Raw genomic sequence first — 17,466 nt, 5'->3', positions numbered from 1 at the left:
TCTAATCTCCCCTACTCAGCACGTGTACCACTACGATCCAGGCAATTCTACAGTCCTCTCTCCTCGCTGATTACGTCCTGAGCTCTACTTCGATTATACCTCTACTCTTCTAGACATTTTACCTGGATATCTCGCATGCGAGTTGTATAATCTATAATTCACTGATTTCATCATGGCCCTCACCAACGGAACCTCGACAGCCCAATACAACCTTCCCTCACATTTTATCGGTGGTAACCACCTCGAAGCTGCAGCACCGAGCAGTGTCAAAGACTTTGTGGCCAAGCATGGCGGTCATTCAGTGATTACTTCGGTGAGCACATCCGACGGTGGTCTAGGAAGTGAATCGGTAGGAAGTAGCCGAAACTAATAATATTGTTTTGTACAGGTTTTGATTGCCAACAATGGTATCGCAGCTGTGAAAGAAATCCGTTCGGTCCGGAAATGGGCCTACGAAACATTCGGCAATGAACGTGCGATTCAGTTTACGGTGATGGCAACGCCAGAAGATTTGCGGGCAAATGCAGACTATATCCGTATGGCGGACCAATATGTTGAGGTACGGAATGGTCGAAAGCTAAACTTGCGATGTTTAAGCTGACAGCGGACTTCTTAGGTTCCGGGGGGCACAAATAACAATAACTATGCGAACGTCGAGCTGATCGTTGATGTTGCCGAACGAATGGACGTCCACGCCGTGTGGGCCGGATGGGGTCATGCTTCTGAAAACCCTCGCCTACCTGAGTCGCTCGCTGCTTCTCCCAAGAAGATCCTTTTCATTGGACCACCGTCCTCGGCCATGCGCTCACTGGGTGACAAGATTTCGTCCACAATTGTCGCCCAACACGCTGGTGTTCCTTGCATCCCGTGGTCTGGAACTGGTGTCGACGACGTGAGGGTTGACGACAATGGCATTGTCACTGTTGAAGATGATGTTTACAACCGCGGTTGCACCTTCTCTCCGGAGGAAGGTCTGCAGAAAGCCAAGGAGATTGGTTTCCCTGTGATGATCAAGGCTTCCGAAGGTGGAGGAGGAAAGGGCATTCGTAAGGTTGAAGGTGAAGAAGACTTCGTCAACTTGTATAATGCCGCCGCGAATGAAATCCCCGGATCCCCGATTTTCATCATGAAACTTGCTGGGAATGCCCGCCACTTGGAAGTTCAGCTGCTGGCTGATCAGTATGGCAACAATATCTCCTTGTTTGGCAGAGATTGTTCGGTCCAACGGCGACACCAGAAGATCATTGAAGAGGCCCCCGTAACAATCGCCAAGCCTGCAACATTCCAAGCTATGGAGCGTGCGGCTGTCAGCCTGGGAAAGCTGGTTGGTTATGTGTCGGCTGGTACCGTGGAATATCTGTACTCGCATGCAGATGACAAGTTCTACTTCTTGGAACTGAACCCCCGTCTCCAGGTCGAGCACCCTACAACTGAAATGGTCTCAGGTGTCAACCTGCCAGCTGCTCAACTCCAGATTGCTATGGGTATTCCCCTGCATCGGATCCGCGATATTCGCTTGCTCTATGGTGTGGACCCAAACACATCTTCCGAGATTGACTTCGATTTCTCCAACGAAGAAAGCTACAAGACGCAGCGTCGCCCGCAACCCAAGGGACATACCACTGCTTGCCGTATCACCTCCGAGGATCCAGGCGAGGGCTTCAAGCCTTCCAGTGGTACCATGCACGAACTGAACTTCCGCAGTTCGTCCAATGTTTGGGGTTACTTCTCTGTCGGTACAGCCGGAGGCATTCACAGTTTCTCAGACAGTCAGTTCGGTCACATCTTCGCCTATGGTGAGAATCGTTCCGCTTCACGGAAACACATGGTGATCGCCTTGAAGGAATTGAGCATCCGTGGTGATTTCCGGACGACCGTCGAGTACTTGATTAAGCTACTCGAAACCCCTGCATTCGAGGACAACACAATCACAACCGGATGGCTGGATCAGCTGATCACCAACAAACTCACTGCTGAACGCCCTGATCCCATTGTTGCTGTGTTGTGTGGTGCGGTTACTAAGGCACACCAGGCCAGCGAAGCCGGTGTAGAGGAGTACCGGAAGGGTCTCGAGAAGGGTCAAGTGCCCTCGAAGGACGTCTTGAAGACCGTTTTCCCTGTTGATTTCATTTACGAAGGTCTGCGCTACAAGTTCACCGCCACTAGAGCAAGCTTGGACAGCTACCACCTGTTCATCAACGGATCTAAGTGCTCCGTCGGCGTCCGTGCGCTGGCCGATGGTGGCTTGCTAGTCCTCCTCAATGGTCGCAGCCACAACGTCTACTGGAAGGAGGAAGCGGCCGCAACACGCCTCAGTGTCGACGGCAAGACCTGCCTACTTGAGCAAGAGAACGACCCGACACAGCTCCGCACGCCCTCCCCCGGCAAGCTCGTCAAGTTCACTGTTGAGAATGGTGAACACGTCCGGGCTGGCCAGGCCTTCGCTGAAGTTGAGGTGATGAAGATGTACATGCCTTTGATCGCTCAAGAAGACGGAATTGTCCAGTTGATCAAGCAGCCTGGTGCTACTCTGGAGGCCGGTGATATCCTCGGTATCCTCGCCTTGGATGATCCTTCCCGCGTCAAGCATGCCCAACCTTTCACCGGGCAGTTGCCGGATCTTGGTCCCCCCCAGGTTGTAGGTAACAAGCCTCCCCAGAGGTTCTTCCTGCTCCATAGCATCCTGGAAAACATTCTGCGAGGATTTGATAACCAAGTAATCATGGGTACCACGCTCAAGGAGCTTGTGGAAGTTCTTCGGGACCCTGAGCTCCCCTATGGAGAGTGGAATGCTCAGTCTTCCGCTCTGCACTCTCGTATGCCTCAGAGACTAGACACTCAGCTTCAAAATATTGTCGATCGTGCACGTGCCCGGAAGACAGAATTCCCGGCGAAGCAGCTCCAAAAGACCATTGCTCGATTTATCGAAGAAAACCTCAATCCCGCGGACGCTGAAATCTTGAGAACAACTCTCTTGCCTCTGGAGCAAGTCATCAACAAGTATATCGATGGACTAAAGACCAACGAATTCAATGTCTTCATTGGGCTCTTGGAGCAATACTACGAAGTGGAGAAGTTATTCTCTGGTCGCAACACTCGTGACGAAGATGCTATCCTGAAACTCAGAGACGAGCATAAGGATGATATTCTCAGCGTTGTCCAGACTGTGCTCTCTCATAGTCGCATTGGCGCCAAGAATAACCTGATTCTTGCCATTCTGGCAATGTACCGTCCCAACCAACCTGGCGTCGGCAACGTCAGCAAGCACTTCAAGCCGATTCTCCAGAAACTCACAGAACTTGAATCCCGATCTGCTGCTAAGGTCACTCTGAAGGCACGTGAAGTTCTTATCCAGTGCGCTCTTCCCTCGTTGGAGGAACGCCTCTCGCAAATGGAGCTAATTTTACGTTCCTCGGTTGTTGAGTCGCGCTACGGTGAGACCGGTTGGGACCATCGCGAACCCGATTTCGGCGTGCTGAAGGAGGTGGTCGATTCGAAGTACACTGTTTTCGATGTGCTGCCTCGCTTCTTCGTGCATCAAGATGCCTGGGTTACGCTGGCTGCTCTCGAGGTTTATGTTCGCCGTGCCTACCGTGCTTACACCTTAAAAGGCATTCAGTACCACTCTTCCGGCGAGCCGCCACTGCTTTCGTGGGACTTCACGCTTGATAAGCTCGGACAACCTGAGTTTGGCGGTGTCACGTCGACACACCCGTCGACCCCAAGCACCCCAACAGCGGAGAACAATCCCTTCCGCAGGCTGAACTCCATCAGTGACATGTCCTACCTGGTCAATGATGGAAGCAACGAGCCTGCCAGAAAGGGTGTCCTTCTCCCAGTCCAGTACTTGGAGGATGCTGAGGAATACCTGCCTAGAGCCTTGGAGGTCTTCCCTCGGGCTGGCTCAAAGGCAAAGAAGCCTTCTGATAATGGCCTTCTTGCCACGCTGGAGGGCAAGCGTCGACCGGCTCCTCGAATTGAAAGCGACAGCGAGTTGACTGGTGTTTGCAATATCGCTGTGCGCGATGTTGAAGACCTTGACGACACACAGATTGTCTCTCAGATCAATGAAATTCTGGCTGATGTCAAGGATGAGTTGCTTGCTCGTCGCATCCGCCGTGTTACTTTTATCTGTGGCAAGAATGGCATCTACCCAGGCTACTATACCTTCCGAGGACCTACTTACGAGGAGGATGAGAGCATCCGTCATAGTGAGCCTGCTCTGGCATTCCAGCTGGAACTCGGCCGGTTGTCCAAGTTCAAGATCAAGCCAGTCTTCACGGAAAACCGGAACATTCACGTCTATGAGGCGATTGGTAAGGGCCCGGAGAGTGACAAGGCGTTGGACAAGCGCTACTTTGTGCGTGCGGTGGTGCGTCCGGGCCGCCTTCGTGACGATATCCCTACGGCAGAGTATCTGATCTCCGAGGCTGACCGGTTGATGAACGATATCTTGGACGCTCTTGAGATTATTGGCAACAACAACTCTGATCTGAACCACATCTTCATCAACTTCTCTCCCGTGTTCAACCTGCAGCCGAAGGACGTCGAGGAGGCCTTGGCTGGCTTCTTGGATCGTTTCGGCCGTCGCCTCTGGCGACTTCGCGTTACTGGCGCTGAGATCCGTATCCTGTGTACTGACCCCGCCACTGGAGCCCCATACCCTCTGCGTGTGATCATTACCAACACCTATGGTTTCATTATCCAGGTGGAACTCTACATTGAGAAGAAGTCCGAAAAGGGCGAATGGGTCTTCCACAGCATTGGTGGTACCAACAAGCTCGGATCCATGCATTTGCGCCCTGTCTCCACGCCATACCCCACCAAGGAGTGGCTCCAGCCTAAGCGGTACAAGGCTCATCTGATGGGCACCCAATATGTGTACGATTTCCCAGAGCTCTTCAGGCAAGCCTTCCAGAATAGCTGGACCAAAGCCATCGCTAAGGTGCCATCATTGGCGGAGCAGCGCCCTCCCGTTGGTGAATGCATCGACTACACCGAGCTTGTGCTGGATGACACTGACAATCTGGTGGAAATTTCGAGAGGCCCTGGTACGAACACGCACGGTATGGTGGGTTGGCTCGTGACTGCCCGCACCCCTGAATATCCTCGTGGACGGCGCTTTATCATCGTTGCCAATGATATCACATTCCAAATTGGATCGTTTGGTCCACAAGAGGACAAGTTCTTCCACAAGTGTACCGAGTTGGCAAGAAAGCTTGGCATTCCTCGTATCTACCTTTCTGCCAACTCGGGTGCTCGTATCGGAATGGCTGATGAGTTGATCCCGTACTTCTCGGTCGCTTGGAATGATCCTGAGAGACCTGAGGCTGGGTTCAAGTACCTCTACCTTACTCCCGAGGTTAAGAAGAAGTTCGACGCGAGCCAGAAGAAGGAAGTTATCACTGAGTTGATCAACGATGAAGGTGAAGAGCGGCACAAGATCACCACTATCATCGGTGCCAAGGACGGTCTAGGTGTTGAATGTCTTAAGGGCTCTGGCCTAATTGCAGGTGCCACCTCCAAGGCTTATGAGGACATCTTCACGATTACTCTGGTCACTTGCCGTTCGGTCGGTATCGGTGCCTATCTCGTCCGTCTCGGACAAAGAGCTATCCAGGTTGAGGGCCAGCCAATTATTCTCACGGGTGCTCCGGCCATTAACAAGCTGTTGGGCAGAGAGGTCTACACATCTAACCTCCAACTTGGTGGAACGCAGATTATGTACAGGAACGGAGTTTCGCACATGACTGCTAATGACGACTTCGAAGGTGTGCAGAAGATCGTTGAATGGATGTCCTTCGTTCCTGACAGGAAGGGGTCACCCAATCCGATCCGCCCTTGGTCTGACAACTGGGATCGTGACATCGAGTACCATCCTCCTTCCAAGCAGGCCTATGACCCTCGCTGGCTCATTGCCGGTAAAGAGGATGAGGAGGGCTTCCTTCCTGGCTTGTTTGACGCGGGATCTTTCGAAGAAGCTCTTGGCGGTTGGGCTCGTACTGTTGTTGTTGGTCGAGCGCGACTGGGTGGTATCCCTATGGGTGTCATCGCTGTTGAGACTCGCTCGGTGGAGAACGTTACTCCAGCCGACCCGGCCAACCCAGACTCGATGGAGATGATCAGCACCGAAGCCGGTGGAGTGTGGTACCCTAACTCTGCCTTCAAGACAGCCCAAGCCCTTCGTGACTTCAACAACGGTGAACAACTGCCTGTGATGATCCTGGCCAACTGGAGAGGTTTCTCGGGTGGACAGCGCGACATGTACAATGAGGTTCTGAAGTATGGTTCGTACATCGTTGATGCTTTGGTCAAGTATGAGCAGCCCATCTTCGTCTACATCCCGCCCTTCGGTGAACTTCGTGGCGGTTCTTGGGTCGTCATTGACCCTACAATTAATCCAGACCAGATGGAGATGTACGCTGATGAGGAAGCTCGCGGTGGTGTCCTTGAGCCTGAGGGTATTGTTAACATTAAATACCGCCGTGACAAACAATTGGATACCATGGCTCGCCTGGATGCTACTTATGGTGAGCTCCGACGCTCTCTTGAGGACCCGTCGCTCAGTAAGGAGCAGTTGTCGGAGATCAAGACCAAGATGGCTGCCCGCGAGGAGCAACTCCTGCCCGTCTATTTGCAGATTGCTCTGCAGTTTGCTGATCTTCATGACCGTGCTGGCCGCATGGAGGCCAAGAACACTATTCGCCGGTCGCTCACTTGGAAGAACGCACGTCGATTCTTCTACTGGCGTGTGCGTCGTCGTCTCAGCGAGGAACTTATCCTTAAGCGCATGGTTGCTGCGGCACCATCTCCCGCACCCCGCGACGCCAGCAGTGGTGCCATCCCGGCCGTACCCGCCGGAAACGTCTCTTCTACTGAATCCGCTCGCTCGATTCACCTTAACACCCTGCGCACCTGGACTGGAATTCTTGATGACGAATTGGAGCATGATGACCAACGCGTGGCCTTGTGGTATGAGGAAAACAAGAAGCTCATTCAGACAAAGATTGAATCCCTCAAGACCGAATCCGTTGCTGCAGATGTTGCGCAATTGCTTATCGGCAACAAGGACGGTGGATTGAAGGGTGTACAGCAGGTTCTGAGCATGCTTCCTGTTGAAGAGAAGGAGGCTGTTCTCAAGTACCTTTCGTCATAAATCCTGCATTTAGTATTAAATGGTGTGGATGGTCTCTTGTTTTTCTTTTATGTCATATATAAAGTCATGCACTTAGGCAATGGGCACGAGACAGGGATCGGGGTTCGGCTTTTGGGAGGGTGCATGTTATGTTTCTGGTTTCTGTGATTCTTGATGCATATGACGTGTTTGATGTCGGTTATTAACATTTATCCTTAACTATTTGTTCATTACATTCTAGTCAGAAAAATAAATATCAAAATATTAAAAGCACTTCAAGATATCAGAGTAGCAACTCGGCCCCTAGGTTTGTAACTACATGAGACCACAGCATTTGAATATTTTTTTTAAAAAAAGAAAAAGAAAAGAAAAAACGCTTCTAGATTTAAAATGAGCAGAAGATAGATTATGGATGACTCAAAGCATCAGCTGGGGCATATCCTTATCAACAATGACGGAAATCTTAGCACACAAAAAAATTATTGAATGACTATCCAGTATATTCTGACCCAGTCCTATCTATGTACAACTATGTGTTTCCGGACGTCAATTTCAAGACGATGGAATCATGTTCTGATCACAAAGTAGAATGAGAGAGACAAGTGGAGATTATGAGAAGCCCGAGGAAGTAAATCGCCCAATGTCTGACGAAAGTGAGATTAGAAACCGTGTAACAAATGCGCAAAGGGGTATTATTTAGTTCTTTCCCATCCACTCATGTATAATCATAACCATAAAAAAAAGGCAAGAACAGAATCGCAGAATGCCGAGCCAGACCCAAGAGTCACGAATGATGATATATAGAGTTCGAGATAGCAATTAAGAAATGAAAAAATAAAAAAAAAAAGGAGAGAAGGGGTATAGAAAACAAAAAATTGCGGTATGAAGGTTGATATAAGAGAGTAAGGAAGGAAAAACGAAAAAGACCGAAATTTTATGCGAGCTGCCTCTCCAAGCTGCGGGGTGGAGTCAGGATGGGCGGCATTCCTCGATATGGGGTGGAGACCTCTCGAGCTCGGCTAGGGTGCACCGGGCCCATGCTAGGATCCTCTATACGTAGACGTCCGATATCAACCGGAAGCTGCTCTGGTAGTGGGAGCGGGGCGCGATATCTTGGGTTTTGAGGTTCAAAGTGGGAAGAACCGGGCGCGGGATACGAGAAAGACTCATGTGGATAGCCTGGTAGACTGACATATGTCGCGTCCAGGGTGCGGGCGATGTCCTCTAACATGACTTCCATTGGGGCAATGTATGCCGTGTGGCTTTTCTCCGACCAAGCTAGGACGTGGCCGCATACTCGACCGGTTGACTTTTCGAAGACCCATGCTCCTGAGTCGCCGGGTACTAGAATAAGTTAGAGAAAAAAAATCCAGAGCAACCAGGGATCCTGGGTATGCTTACTTACCACCGAAGTTCCCGTCTACACAGAAACTCGTCGAGAACGTCTGTCGGCCGTGGAGTTTTACTATTGTCATTGCTCGAGATATCTGCCCACTTTGCAAGCCGCTGGTTCGACCGCAACAATGAACTTTCAAGCCGCCAAGATCTTCGAGGCGTGCAATATCGTTCAAATAAATGGTTTCAGTCTGTTGCATAGGACGTTGACTGAACACTATGTTGCGCGCATCAATCCGATCATCATTAATCCTGATCAAGGCCCAATCAATTTCATGCCTAATGCCTTTGCGTGTCCAGCGTCTGACACCAGAAGAAGCATGGACAAATCCAAGAGAGTGAGAGGCTAGATGTTCGTCGTCACGATCTTCAGGACACGGGAAAAAATCTTCGTGAACGTCATCGATCGCTGGCTGGGTGACGAACAACGGTGGCTCGTCGCCTGGATCGATACCAGCTGTGTCACCTACTGAGGCCGAGTCTTCATCCTCATCAATGTCAAATGCGTCCTCATCTGAGGAGAAGCCATCAGAAAGGTTGAAGTCGTCGTAAGTCCCTTCTAGGCTAAGCGAGATGGAATTATCGTCGCCATCCTCGTCTTCCGATATCTCAAGTTCAAGTTCTGACGGATTTTCATCACACCAGCTGTACATGAATTCTGCTTCCTGTGGTGCGGGATCTCGAGGCCAGTTCCCTGCCGACCGGAGAGGAGCACCGGGATCTTCATCCTCGCCGTCCTCCTGATCACTGGGCGACTCCAACATATGATGCACTGTCATACCGTAAGGCATTCCATCCACCAGGATAGCCCCACCATAAGTTACCGGAGGCAAGTGCTCTTCATTCATGAAGGCGCCTATGGAGGCACCGCAGAGAGGACGAGGCTGATATAAAGGGTTTGGGTCCGGACGAACGGACGCAGACACGTCGTTTCTCTCAGGACCAGATTTTGCTGGCCTACGACGTTTCTTCCGAGGGACCTTTGAGCGTTGAATGTCGCCACGAAGAACGATCAAATCCCAATCTTCCCGATCAATAGCGAAGTATTTTTTCAAGGCAGCCCTGACTTTTTTCGCACTAGCACACGTCACGCAGATCGTCGTCCTGGCACTTTCAGGGGCTTCGCCTGTCATCATGAGAGTGACGCTGCACGACTCAGATGAGTCTTTTAAGATCTTTTGTAGGAGTTTTCTCAACCGAGGTAACATCTGAAAGTTCCACTCGTTGAGATGCTCCTGAGGTATTTCAACATTGGCGAGTTTCTTAAACGTTCTCTTCCGCACTTTCCTCTCATCCAAGCCCATCTTTTCTCTTATCAGTTTCATTTCGGCAGTAGGAAGCGTGGCAAATGGTTCGGTATATGGAACGAAGGGCTCAGGAGTGGGGTTATAGTCTCTGACAGGCTCTTTCGTAGCCGCGGGCTCTGATCCTGGAACAAGAGCAAGTGGGAGGCAATCGTCCAACTCCTCAGCCCCGGGCGCCGAGAAAATATCAATCCTGCAGCAAGACCAAACGATCTTGGACATAGTGTAAATGAAGTTCATGGAGAATGAGAAGATACTGTCAGGCTCGGAAAGATCTAACACAGGATAGTGAAATGTTTGAGGAACCCTGAGGTTAAAATCATCGAATGGCTGGGTTGAAAGATGGAAGTTGGGCGCGTCTAGACAGAGCTGTACCACATGAAGGTATGCGCTACCGCACTTGGGACCCAGCTTCTGAAGATAAACATTCTCGATCCTTTGTTTGAACATAGAGTTGTTGTACTTCATCTTCCACAAGCGGCTGATAGGCGTCCATAGACCGATCTCCATCAATACCAGACCAAGCGAGTAAAGGTCATATGCCCAGGAAGCGTCATCTCCCAGAGACCTCTTATCATCCGGATGACGATACATGCTCGATGAAAGAGGCTCAGGAGATGAACTGGTCCCGGAGAATTGAGCGAACGAGGTCAGGTAGGGACGCCGCAAGTTCTCTGTCAGTCCAACTTCATCGGTATTTGAGTTTGTCAACCCAGGGAAGATAAGAACATTGCTGCTGTTGATATTTCCGTGCACAAGGTTCTGGCTCCGTAGTTGTAAAACAGCCATTAAAAGGTCATAAGCCAAGCGAAAACGTGTTTCTAGGTTAGGTACGTGATACTCTTCACCCAACTGGAAGAGCGACAACAAAGGCTTGGGTTTTAGCCCGTTCAATAGATCGGTAGGGTTGCGTAAGAAGGGAAAGTAGTCAACTGGCATCTGATAGATAAAGGCATATCGGGAGTTAGACATATCAACATAGTAGCCGAGAAACTTCAACAAGCCCAGATGGGAAACCCGGGCGTTTTGGACAAGCTGGTCAAGAGTCTGATGCACATGATCCAGCCGTTGAATTCCTGGTGCTGTAGACGCCCCTGAGTTCTCAAGCATTATGGGAGTAAACTCAACCAGAATGGTGACAGTAGAATCTTTCGTGCCCCGCAAAAAAGGTGATGCTGATGTCTTCATGCGCCCGATGGCCCGCGAATTGGTCGAGGCGGCTACAATTTCGTAGGGTGGGGGGCTATTATCGTGGGATGCTCCGGACAGCTGTAGAGCCGAACGATCGATAATGTAGTGGTTCGTAGTTAGGGATATCTTGCTGAATGACTTATCGAGTTGTGGCTTTTCGAGGGTTGTGGCAGCGCGATTGAAAAATGGCGAATATTCAAATGTATCAAGCTGTGTTTTGGGGTGCTTGGAGTCAATAGCGGCACCATGATATGGTTTAGAATCCGGGAAAACAGTATAGATGGTATCCTCTGCTGTTGACCCAGGATATTGTCGTGACCGGGCCTTGGTAGCCGACTGTCCACTAGCGGTCATGTTGCGTCGTGAGCGGGACAGGTCGTAAAGGGTATCAATGCAAGCGGTTAGGTCGGCGAGAAGATGCTTAGACCGATTGATATCTTCGTCAGTCCAGTGCGTCTTAAGTGGCAGACTACTAAGACCATCCTTCGAGGGCGGGTCTGACCGAGCGCCTTTGGGGGGAAGGTCGGAAGTCCCTGCATGCTGAATGCGTTCTGCTTCATTGAGAAGCTCTTGTATAGAAGACATGACACTGGCAACAACATCGCTGTAGCCAGCTTGTGTTAGCGATTCATCGATATCGTTCGGCTGCGCAGCGCTGGCGTCGCTCCAATCTAGACCCCATGCCAGAAGCCTGTCTCTTTGTGTTCGAAAGCTCCGGTGAAGAGCAACTAGCTCCGGATCATCAACCGCTTTTGAAGCTGTCGTTACACTCTCACAAGAGGTCTTGGTGTCTGTATACATCTTGGTAAGGCGTCGCTGGAGGTACGAACCCCCATGACGGAGAACGGACATCTTGGCGCGCAGGCTGTCCGGGACGAATTGTAAGATTCAACAGGGATTCAGAGCATTGCAGATAACACGCCGCCGTTACCAGTGGCAATGCATGATTTCAAAAACTGTTGCTAGGAGTGTTTTGGTCGCGCAGCTTCAACAATTGTTTGTTCAGTAGATATCAAAGTCGAGGGGCAAAGAGCGACAGGAGGAATAAGAATAGATTGAAGGTGGGCAGGAATTCTGTTGCCTAACCAATAGGGAGTGGCGAGTGCAGTAAAGCCTCCATCGCCAAGCCACAAGTCCGCGCAAGCTTGGCGCATCACGTGGCAGGCAGCCGCGATTCCCAGGCTCCAGGCTCATGCGTTAATGATTGGTCATTTCCCTAGCAGTGGCGCATGCATGACATCCGTGCATCGCCTGCACAAGCCACATCCTTGCCTGTTTCAGAGCATTAAGCTCATGATACAGATTAGCTAGTAGATCTTTCATGGTTCAAGCTGGCCTGGAGGGTTTGGATAGGTCATTGCTTGCCATTGATAGATGAAGTGATTTAGGGTTTGCAGGATAATGTACATACTAGATCGACTGTACCTTCGTTGATCATGTTACATCCGACTACTCTTATCTAGTCTGTACATTATGTACCGAACCTTACATTTCCAAAGTATGTACAATAGACTAAAAGATGACACATTATGCAATCTTGGAGTAAGGGAGGGACTACTCGATATGGAAGCGAGCGAAGTAATATTAATAAAAAAAGAGAAAAAAACAACAAAGGGTTTGCTAGGACCCACTTGGATGGATACCCACATAACAAATAGACCAGGCAGCCATCAGGTAAATTTCCAGTGTGAATGTGATCGAAAGGGACGGAAAAATAGAAGAAGAAAAAAGTCTATTCATCAGTCATAGCATGTACACGAATCGAAGAACTCAAAATGGTTTCTTTTGAAAAGGTTTTGTATTTAACATGGAATCACCCCGTGATCACTCGTCGGGGTACACCGACATCTTTCGCCCGCTTCTCGCGGAAGTTATGAAGGCGCTCTCCAATTAGGTAGACATCATCACGGATGTTGACCCTCCATTTCTCCACCTGTCGATTTACGAGGAAACCAATCCAAAACAGCAAGCTCAGAAGCAATGTCAGAGGATATGCATAACGGTAAACCTTGAACTGAACCTCGGGGGTGGAATAAAATACGGTCGAATTGACCAGAAATCCACCCGACAATGGCAAGGCAACTGCGATTGCCGTTAAGAGTATGACTGGAAGCAGTAGAGCTCGCGTGGCGAGCTTTACATTGGGCTTCAGCCAACCATCACGGAATATACCATTGAGAGCGGCCGCGGGACGAGAGGTGGAATACCAAAGTACGAATTTGATTGCCATTTGGACATAGAGTACTCCAATAGTCCAGTCCTGCACAAAATGGATGACGTGTGTCTGTGCACCATCCAGATACGTATGCACGGGAACTAACACGTAAAGCTCAATTACCAGAGCAAATAGTGACGGTAAAAACACCGAGAACGCCAAAGCGAGGTAGGCGAGCTGAAGGGCATTGGCTATAGCGCCTGTCAACCCGAGACAAGCCTGGCGAGGCGACTGTAAATATGGCCTCAAACGGTCTTTCACCGCAGCAAAGCTCGTGTGACAATAAAGCGCCAGATAGGCAGCGCTACCAACTATGCAGATGCCTGCGGAGAAGGCATAGATGTCGTTCACCGGTCGGTTGGGGAAGTGCGACGACATCATTTTCCGGCCGACGACCAATGGAATAACTGTGACGCCTACGCCAGTAGCAGCCGCGAATACCCATATCGAGAAAATAAATGCGGCAATCCGGGTTCGGAAAAAGGGCGGAATGTAAACCATCGTAAACATGGGATTCGCTCGGCTGTGTAGTCCCTCGTTGGTCTCAGGAAGTCCATCGATTCTTTCATTTGATTCTGACACCTCCAAAAACACGGAATTACCCTTTGGAATCCGAACCTGATCAGATGCAGGGGCGCGGACAAATTTACCATCCCGAACAAAGTAGGCGTCAATATGCTTGTCATCAGCATCACGTTGCCGTTCTCCACTTTTCACAGGGTGGCCAATATCCCCCTTTGCCCGCGATAGCGTAGCCCACCAAGACCGTCTGACATGGTAACCTTCCTCATCTGGCTGCCTCTCATTGAAAAAGAAGTTAGTCAGTCGTAAGAAACGTGCGCACTTATAGAACCACCAATTGTAGAGGCCATGCAATCCGTCCGAAGGTTTGATTGATCGAATCACAAGCGGCATGAGGAAGTTGTAGAACAGGAGGTCAACGGGGAATTCAAGGACTGGCATTGTGGCAGACCAATGGATAGGGAGCACATCGTCGAATGCATAGTACAAACCCCAGACGACACCGCCAAGACAAACGATGACTAGAGCGCCATACACAAGAGCACTGAATGCAATCTTGCGTAGTTGGGTGGTTATACTACGCTCTAGAACATCACGCACGGGGTGAAAGGTCGGATCGTCGGGATCGCGAATAAAATCTGTTGAATGCTGTCAGTATATGTCATCGAAACGTAGGGAAGGTCGAACATACAGAGAACACCACTTCTCATGATTTTCCTGCACATGGACACAAAAAGAGCGAAATGAAACATGTAACAGGTGCCAATGAACCAATGCACAAACAATGAAGTAAGTGGAGACGACGATGTAAATTCAAGGCGCGATATAATAGTAGCATTATCGAAAAGAGGAAGCAATGCGATATCAAGCAGAGTACCACAATATAACGGGAAAACAATCATCTCAATCCCGATGATCAAGATGACTTTCATGACTCCACCAGCTTGGTGCAGAACATCGGCAACTATGCCTTCAACCCTCTGCCCTCTGTCCGCACCTGATAGCAGGCCAGTGATACGAAGGTATAGCAGACCCAAAGCTGACGCTAAGAGATAGCCCATTAAAATAGCGATGACTCGATCCTTGGTGTCCCATACGGCCAGTTCGTAGTCCACAGTTATGGCACCTGGAGCCAATCCCGTCACGCTTGCATTAAACCATTTTGCGTTCGAAGAGAAGAGTATTTGATTCCCAAATTTATAAAGTTGACCGCGAGCCTGGGGTATTAAGTTGATGAAACTGGCAATTCCATGCTTGAACGATTGGGAATCAGGTACTTCAGTAGCAAGTAACTGGAGTGGGAAGTCGTACAACACAAATTTACCTACTCCAAAGCATAGCCGAAACAAGATCGTGATGCGCTCTTCATGTATCTTCAGTGCTCTGTGAGAGAGGACGGAGAACATGGGGACATCTGACTCATGGAACACAAAGAAGGAACTAATCACGTTCCCTAGCCGGCGACTGCTAGCATCAATGAGCGAAAGCGAAGCGGTGGTGATAGACTTTGTCTGAGGAATCCAGTCACCCAGAGGAAGTAGAGCGCTAAGGGGACTCAACAACAATTTGGCGATAAGACTGACCCCGTACATGACATATCCCAGAGTGCCAATTAAAGTGTCAAGTGCAACGTCTGCAAAAACTGATACTGCCGTCATTGGGACACCAAAGACCAGTTGTATAGGGTTGGCTAGAAGGACGAGGGCGATTTTACCCCAAAGATAAGGTAACCAAATTCCGACAGAAACCGTAAATGATATAAGCAGTGCGCTGAATACACCATTCTGTAGGAGACCAAAGATCGGACCCTGCATACCGATGAGTTCTAGAATCCCCTCTAGATCATCACCCTCCTCGACAGCGTCAACATCGTTCCCGTCAATTCCAGCATCCGCAAATATCGCTTGATTATCCTGCGCACCAGCATTGGCAAGGCGTCGATTGTTTTGCAATGGTACAAATTGTTCTTCTAATGCAGGGTCCTCAGCTACGTGTTCCTCATCTGGCTGTGGGCGCTCCTGAGCCTGATCATCAGGTGTGATGTCGGCCCAGAACCAGTCAAAGAGCCTAGTAACCAAATTTCTAGGAGGTGCAGTATTAGGATGTTCCGTCTGTGTTGGGGGCGGCACGTTTGCAGCTGGTTCCCGGTTCAAATTGGGAGTATCGTTTGCACTTGAGGCTTCATGTGACGTAAATTCCTGGACGACTCCAACGAAGTCATTCGCGGAGCTATGGACGTCTGGCTGCAGCTCCCGATCCTCTTGGCTTCCAGGTTCAGATTCCGGGAAATCGAAAGCGAAGTCAGTGTGCAACTGGTCCATAGGAGCATCGCTTCCAGCATGCGAACTCGCAATATCCCAGGGTCGACCAACAGGAGTTGATGACTGAGATCCCGTGTTCCAATGAGAGTCCGGTAGCAACGAACCTGCCGAAGCAATTGTGTTATGACTTGCGGGTTCTGAGTCTGTCTCGCCCGGACGCGGGACATAACTGGATGGGCCTGAGGAGCTTTGATTGTGAGGCCAGGATACTCTAGGACTATCGCTGCGCTGTAGCTTTGTCATGGCCGTGACAACCCAACCGAGCTCATCCTGACGGCCCTCTTCGTGTATGATTCTTAGGACCTGTTCAGGGTCACCATGACCACGTGACCAGAGGTCTCTGAAGGTCTCGACGCCAGGCCAGGGTTGATTGATCTGGGATGCTGATTCCGCTACAAGATCATTGCTCGATTCATCGTCATCGCTCTCAAGGTTCCGATGGAAGGAACCCGCCGTACTGAGGTCATCCACAAACGCCATATTATCATCCCGAACCGACATGTTCCTAGAAGGCGAGTCCACCTCAGCTACAGCATCAGGGAAGGCATCGTCAGCGTGATCGAAGCGATCTTCATGATTGTGAGTTTCTTGTTCGTTGTGTTCGTTGTCTGGATGTAGAGGTCTATAATCTCCTAGGCGAGGATTTTCGTCCACGGGGTTTGGACGATTATTTGCTATTAACTGGACAGCCGCTTCCCGTTCGCCATCCGCGATATTGGCCATCGGTTGTTGCTGGACGACCCATTCACGGATAAGGAAAATTAGAATAAAGGATATGACAACAAGCAACGTAATTAACTGGCCCTCCAATGTGTCGATGAGAATATTGTTAATAGTAGGGGAAGGTGTGATATTATTCAAGAATTTGACATCAGACAGCCACGAGGGGTGCCGCTGCTTATAGAACCCTACCGTTATATTTGGAGTCCTTCCGGTTGTTGAACTGGAACTTGAAGACATGGCCGGAAAGAAAAGGGCAGAAAATGCCTTCTTTACAATGGTAAGCAGTAGCGGTTCGCCTGATGAGAAGCTAAACATTGACGATGCCGGTGACGGCATGGACTGCGTATCGGCCGTGTTCGTTTCAAATGTAGAGGCCAGGGCTGAGCTTGTCGCAACACCTGCACTATGAAGCGAAGCGGTGCTGTTTGCAATTGCTTCAGAAAGGCGTTCCCGGGCCGGTCCTTGCATAGCGTTATCCCCACCAGACCAGCGGCCATCTGCAAGCCAGAACAGAGCTCTCCAGATGGCTCTCATGGACCAGGGTAACCATCCAAGCCAGACGAATGCAACAAGAACGAATCGCAGCCATGTCACCACGGTGCGAAAGCTATGGACCAGCAATTGCTTCAGGAATAATGGCGTTGGCAAATCCCGAGGCAT

General features: G+C 50.1%; 3 protein-coding genes across 3 annotated transcripts; 1 reads left to right on the top strand and 2 right to left on the bottom strand.

The window, feature by feature from the left end:
- Positions 1 to 172: 172 nt before the first annotated feature.
- ABOM_007118 (acetyl-CoA carboxylase ACC1) lies at positions 173 to 7,156 on the top strand (the record flags this gene model as incomplete). The annotated part of the gene is made up of 3 exons (XM_022534247.1): positions 173 to 313; positions 389 to 559; positions 617 to 7,156. The coding sequence occupies 3 exons, from the start codon at positions 173 to 175 to the stop codon at positions 7,154 to 7,156; spliced, it is 6,852 nt and encodes a 2,283-aa protein (XP_022388703.1).
- A 913-nt stretch (positions 7,157 to 8,069) lies between these two features.
- On the bottom strand, positions 8,070 to 11,877 carry ABOM_007117 (uncharacterized protein; the record flags this gene model as incomplete). Its single annotated transcript, XM_022534246.1, has 2 exons — positions 8,070 to 8,479; positions 8,541 to 11,877. The coding sequence occupies 2 exons, from the start codon at positions 11,875 to 11,877 to the stop codon at positions 8,070 to 8,072; spliced, it is 3,747 nt and encodes a 1,248-aa protein (XP_022388702.1).
- Positions 11,878 to 12,838: 961 nt separating this feature from the next.
- Positions 12,839 to 17,466, bottom strand: ABOM_007116 (E3 ubiquitin-protein ligase SSM4; the record flags this gene model as incomplete). Its single annotated transcript, XM_022534245.1, has 2 exons — positions 12,839 to 14,400; positions 14,454 to 17,466. 2 exons carry the CDS (start codon positions 17,464 to 17,466, stop codon positions 12,839 to 12,841), a joined length of 4,575 nt encoding a protein of 1,524 aa, XP_022388701.1.

Source organism: Aspergillus bombycis (genome assembly GCF_001792695.1).
Source record: "Aspergillus bombycis strain NRRL26010 chromosome Unknown contig00048, whole genome shotgun sequence".
NCBI lineage: Eukaryota > Fungi > Ascomycota > Eurotiomycetes > Eurotiales > Aspergillaceae > Aspergillus > Aspergillus bombycis.
The sequence above is the reverse complement of the archived record's forward strand: the minus strand, read 5'-3'. Positions and strand labels throughout refer to the sequence as shown.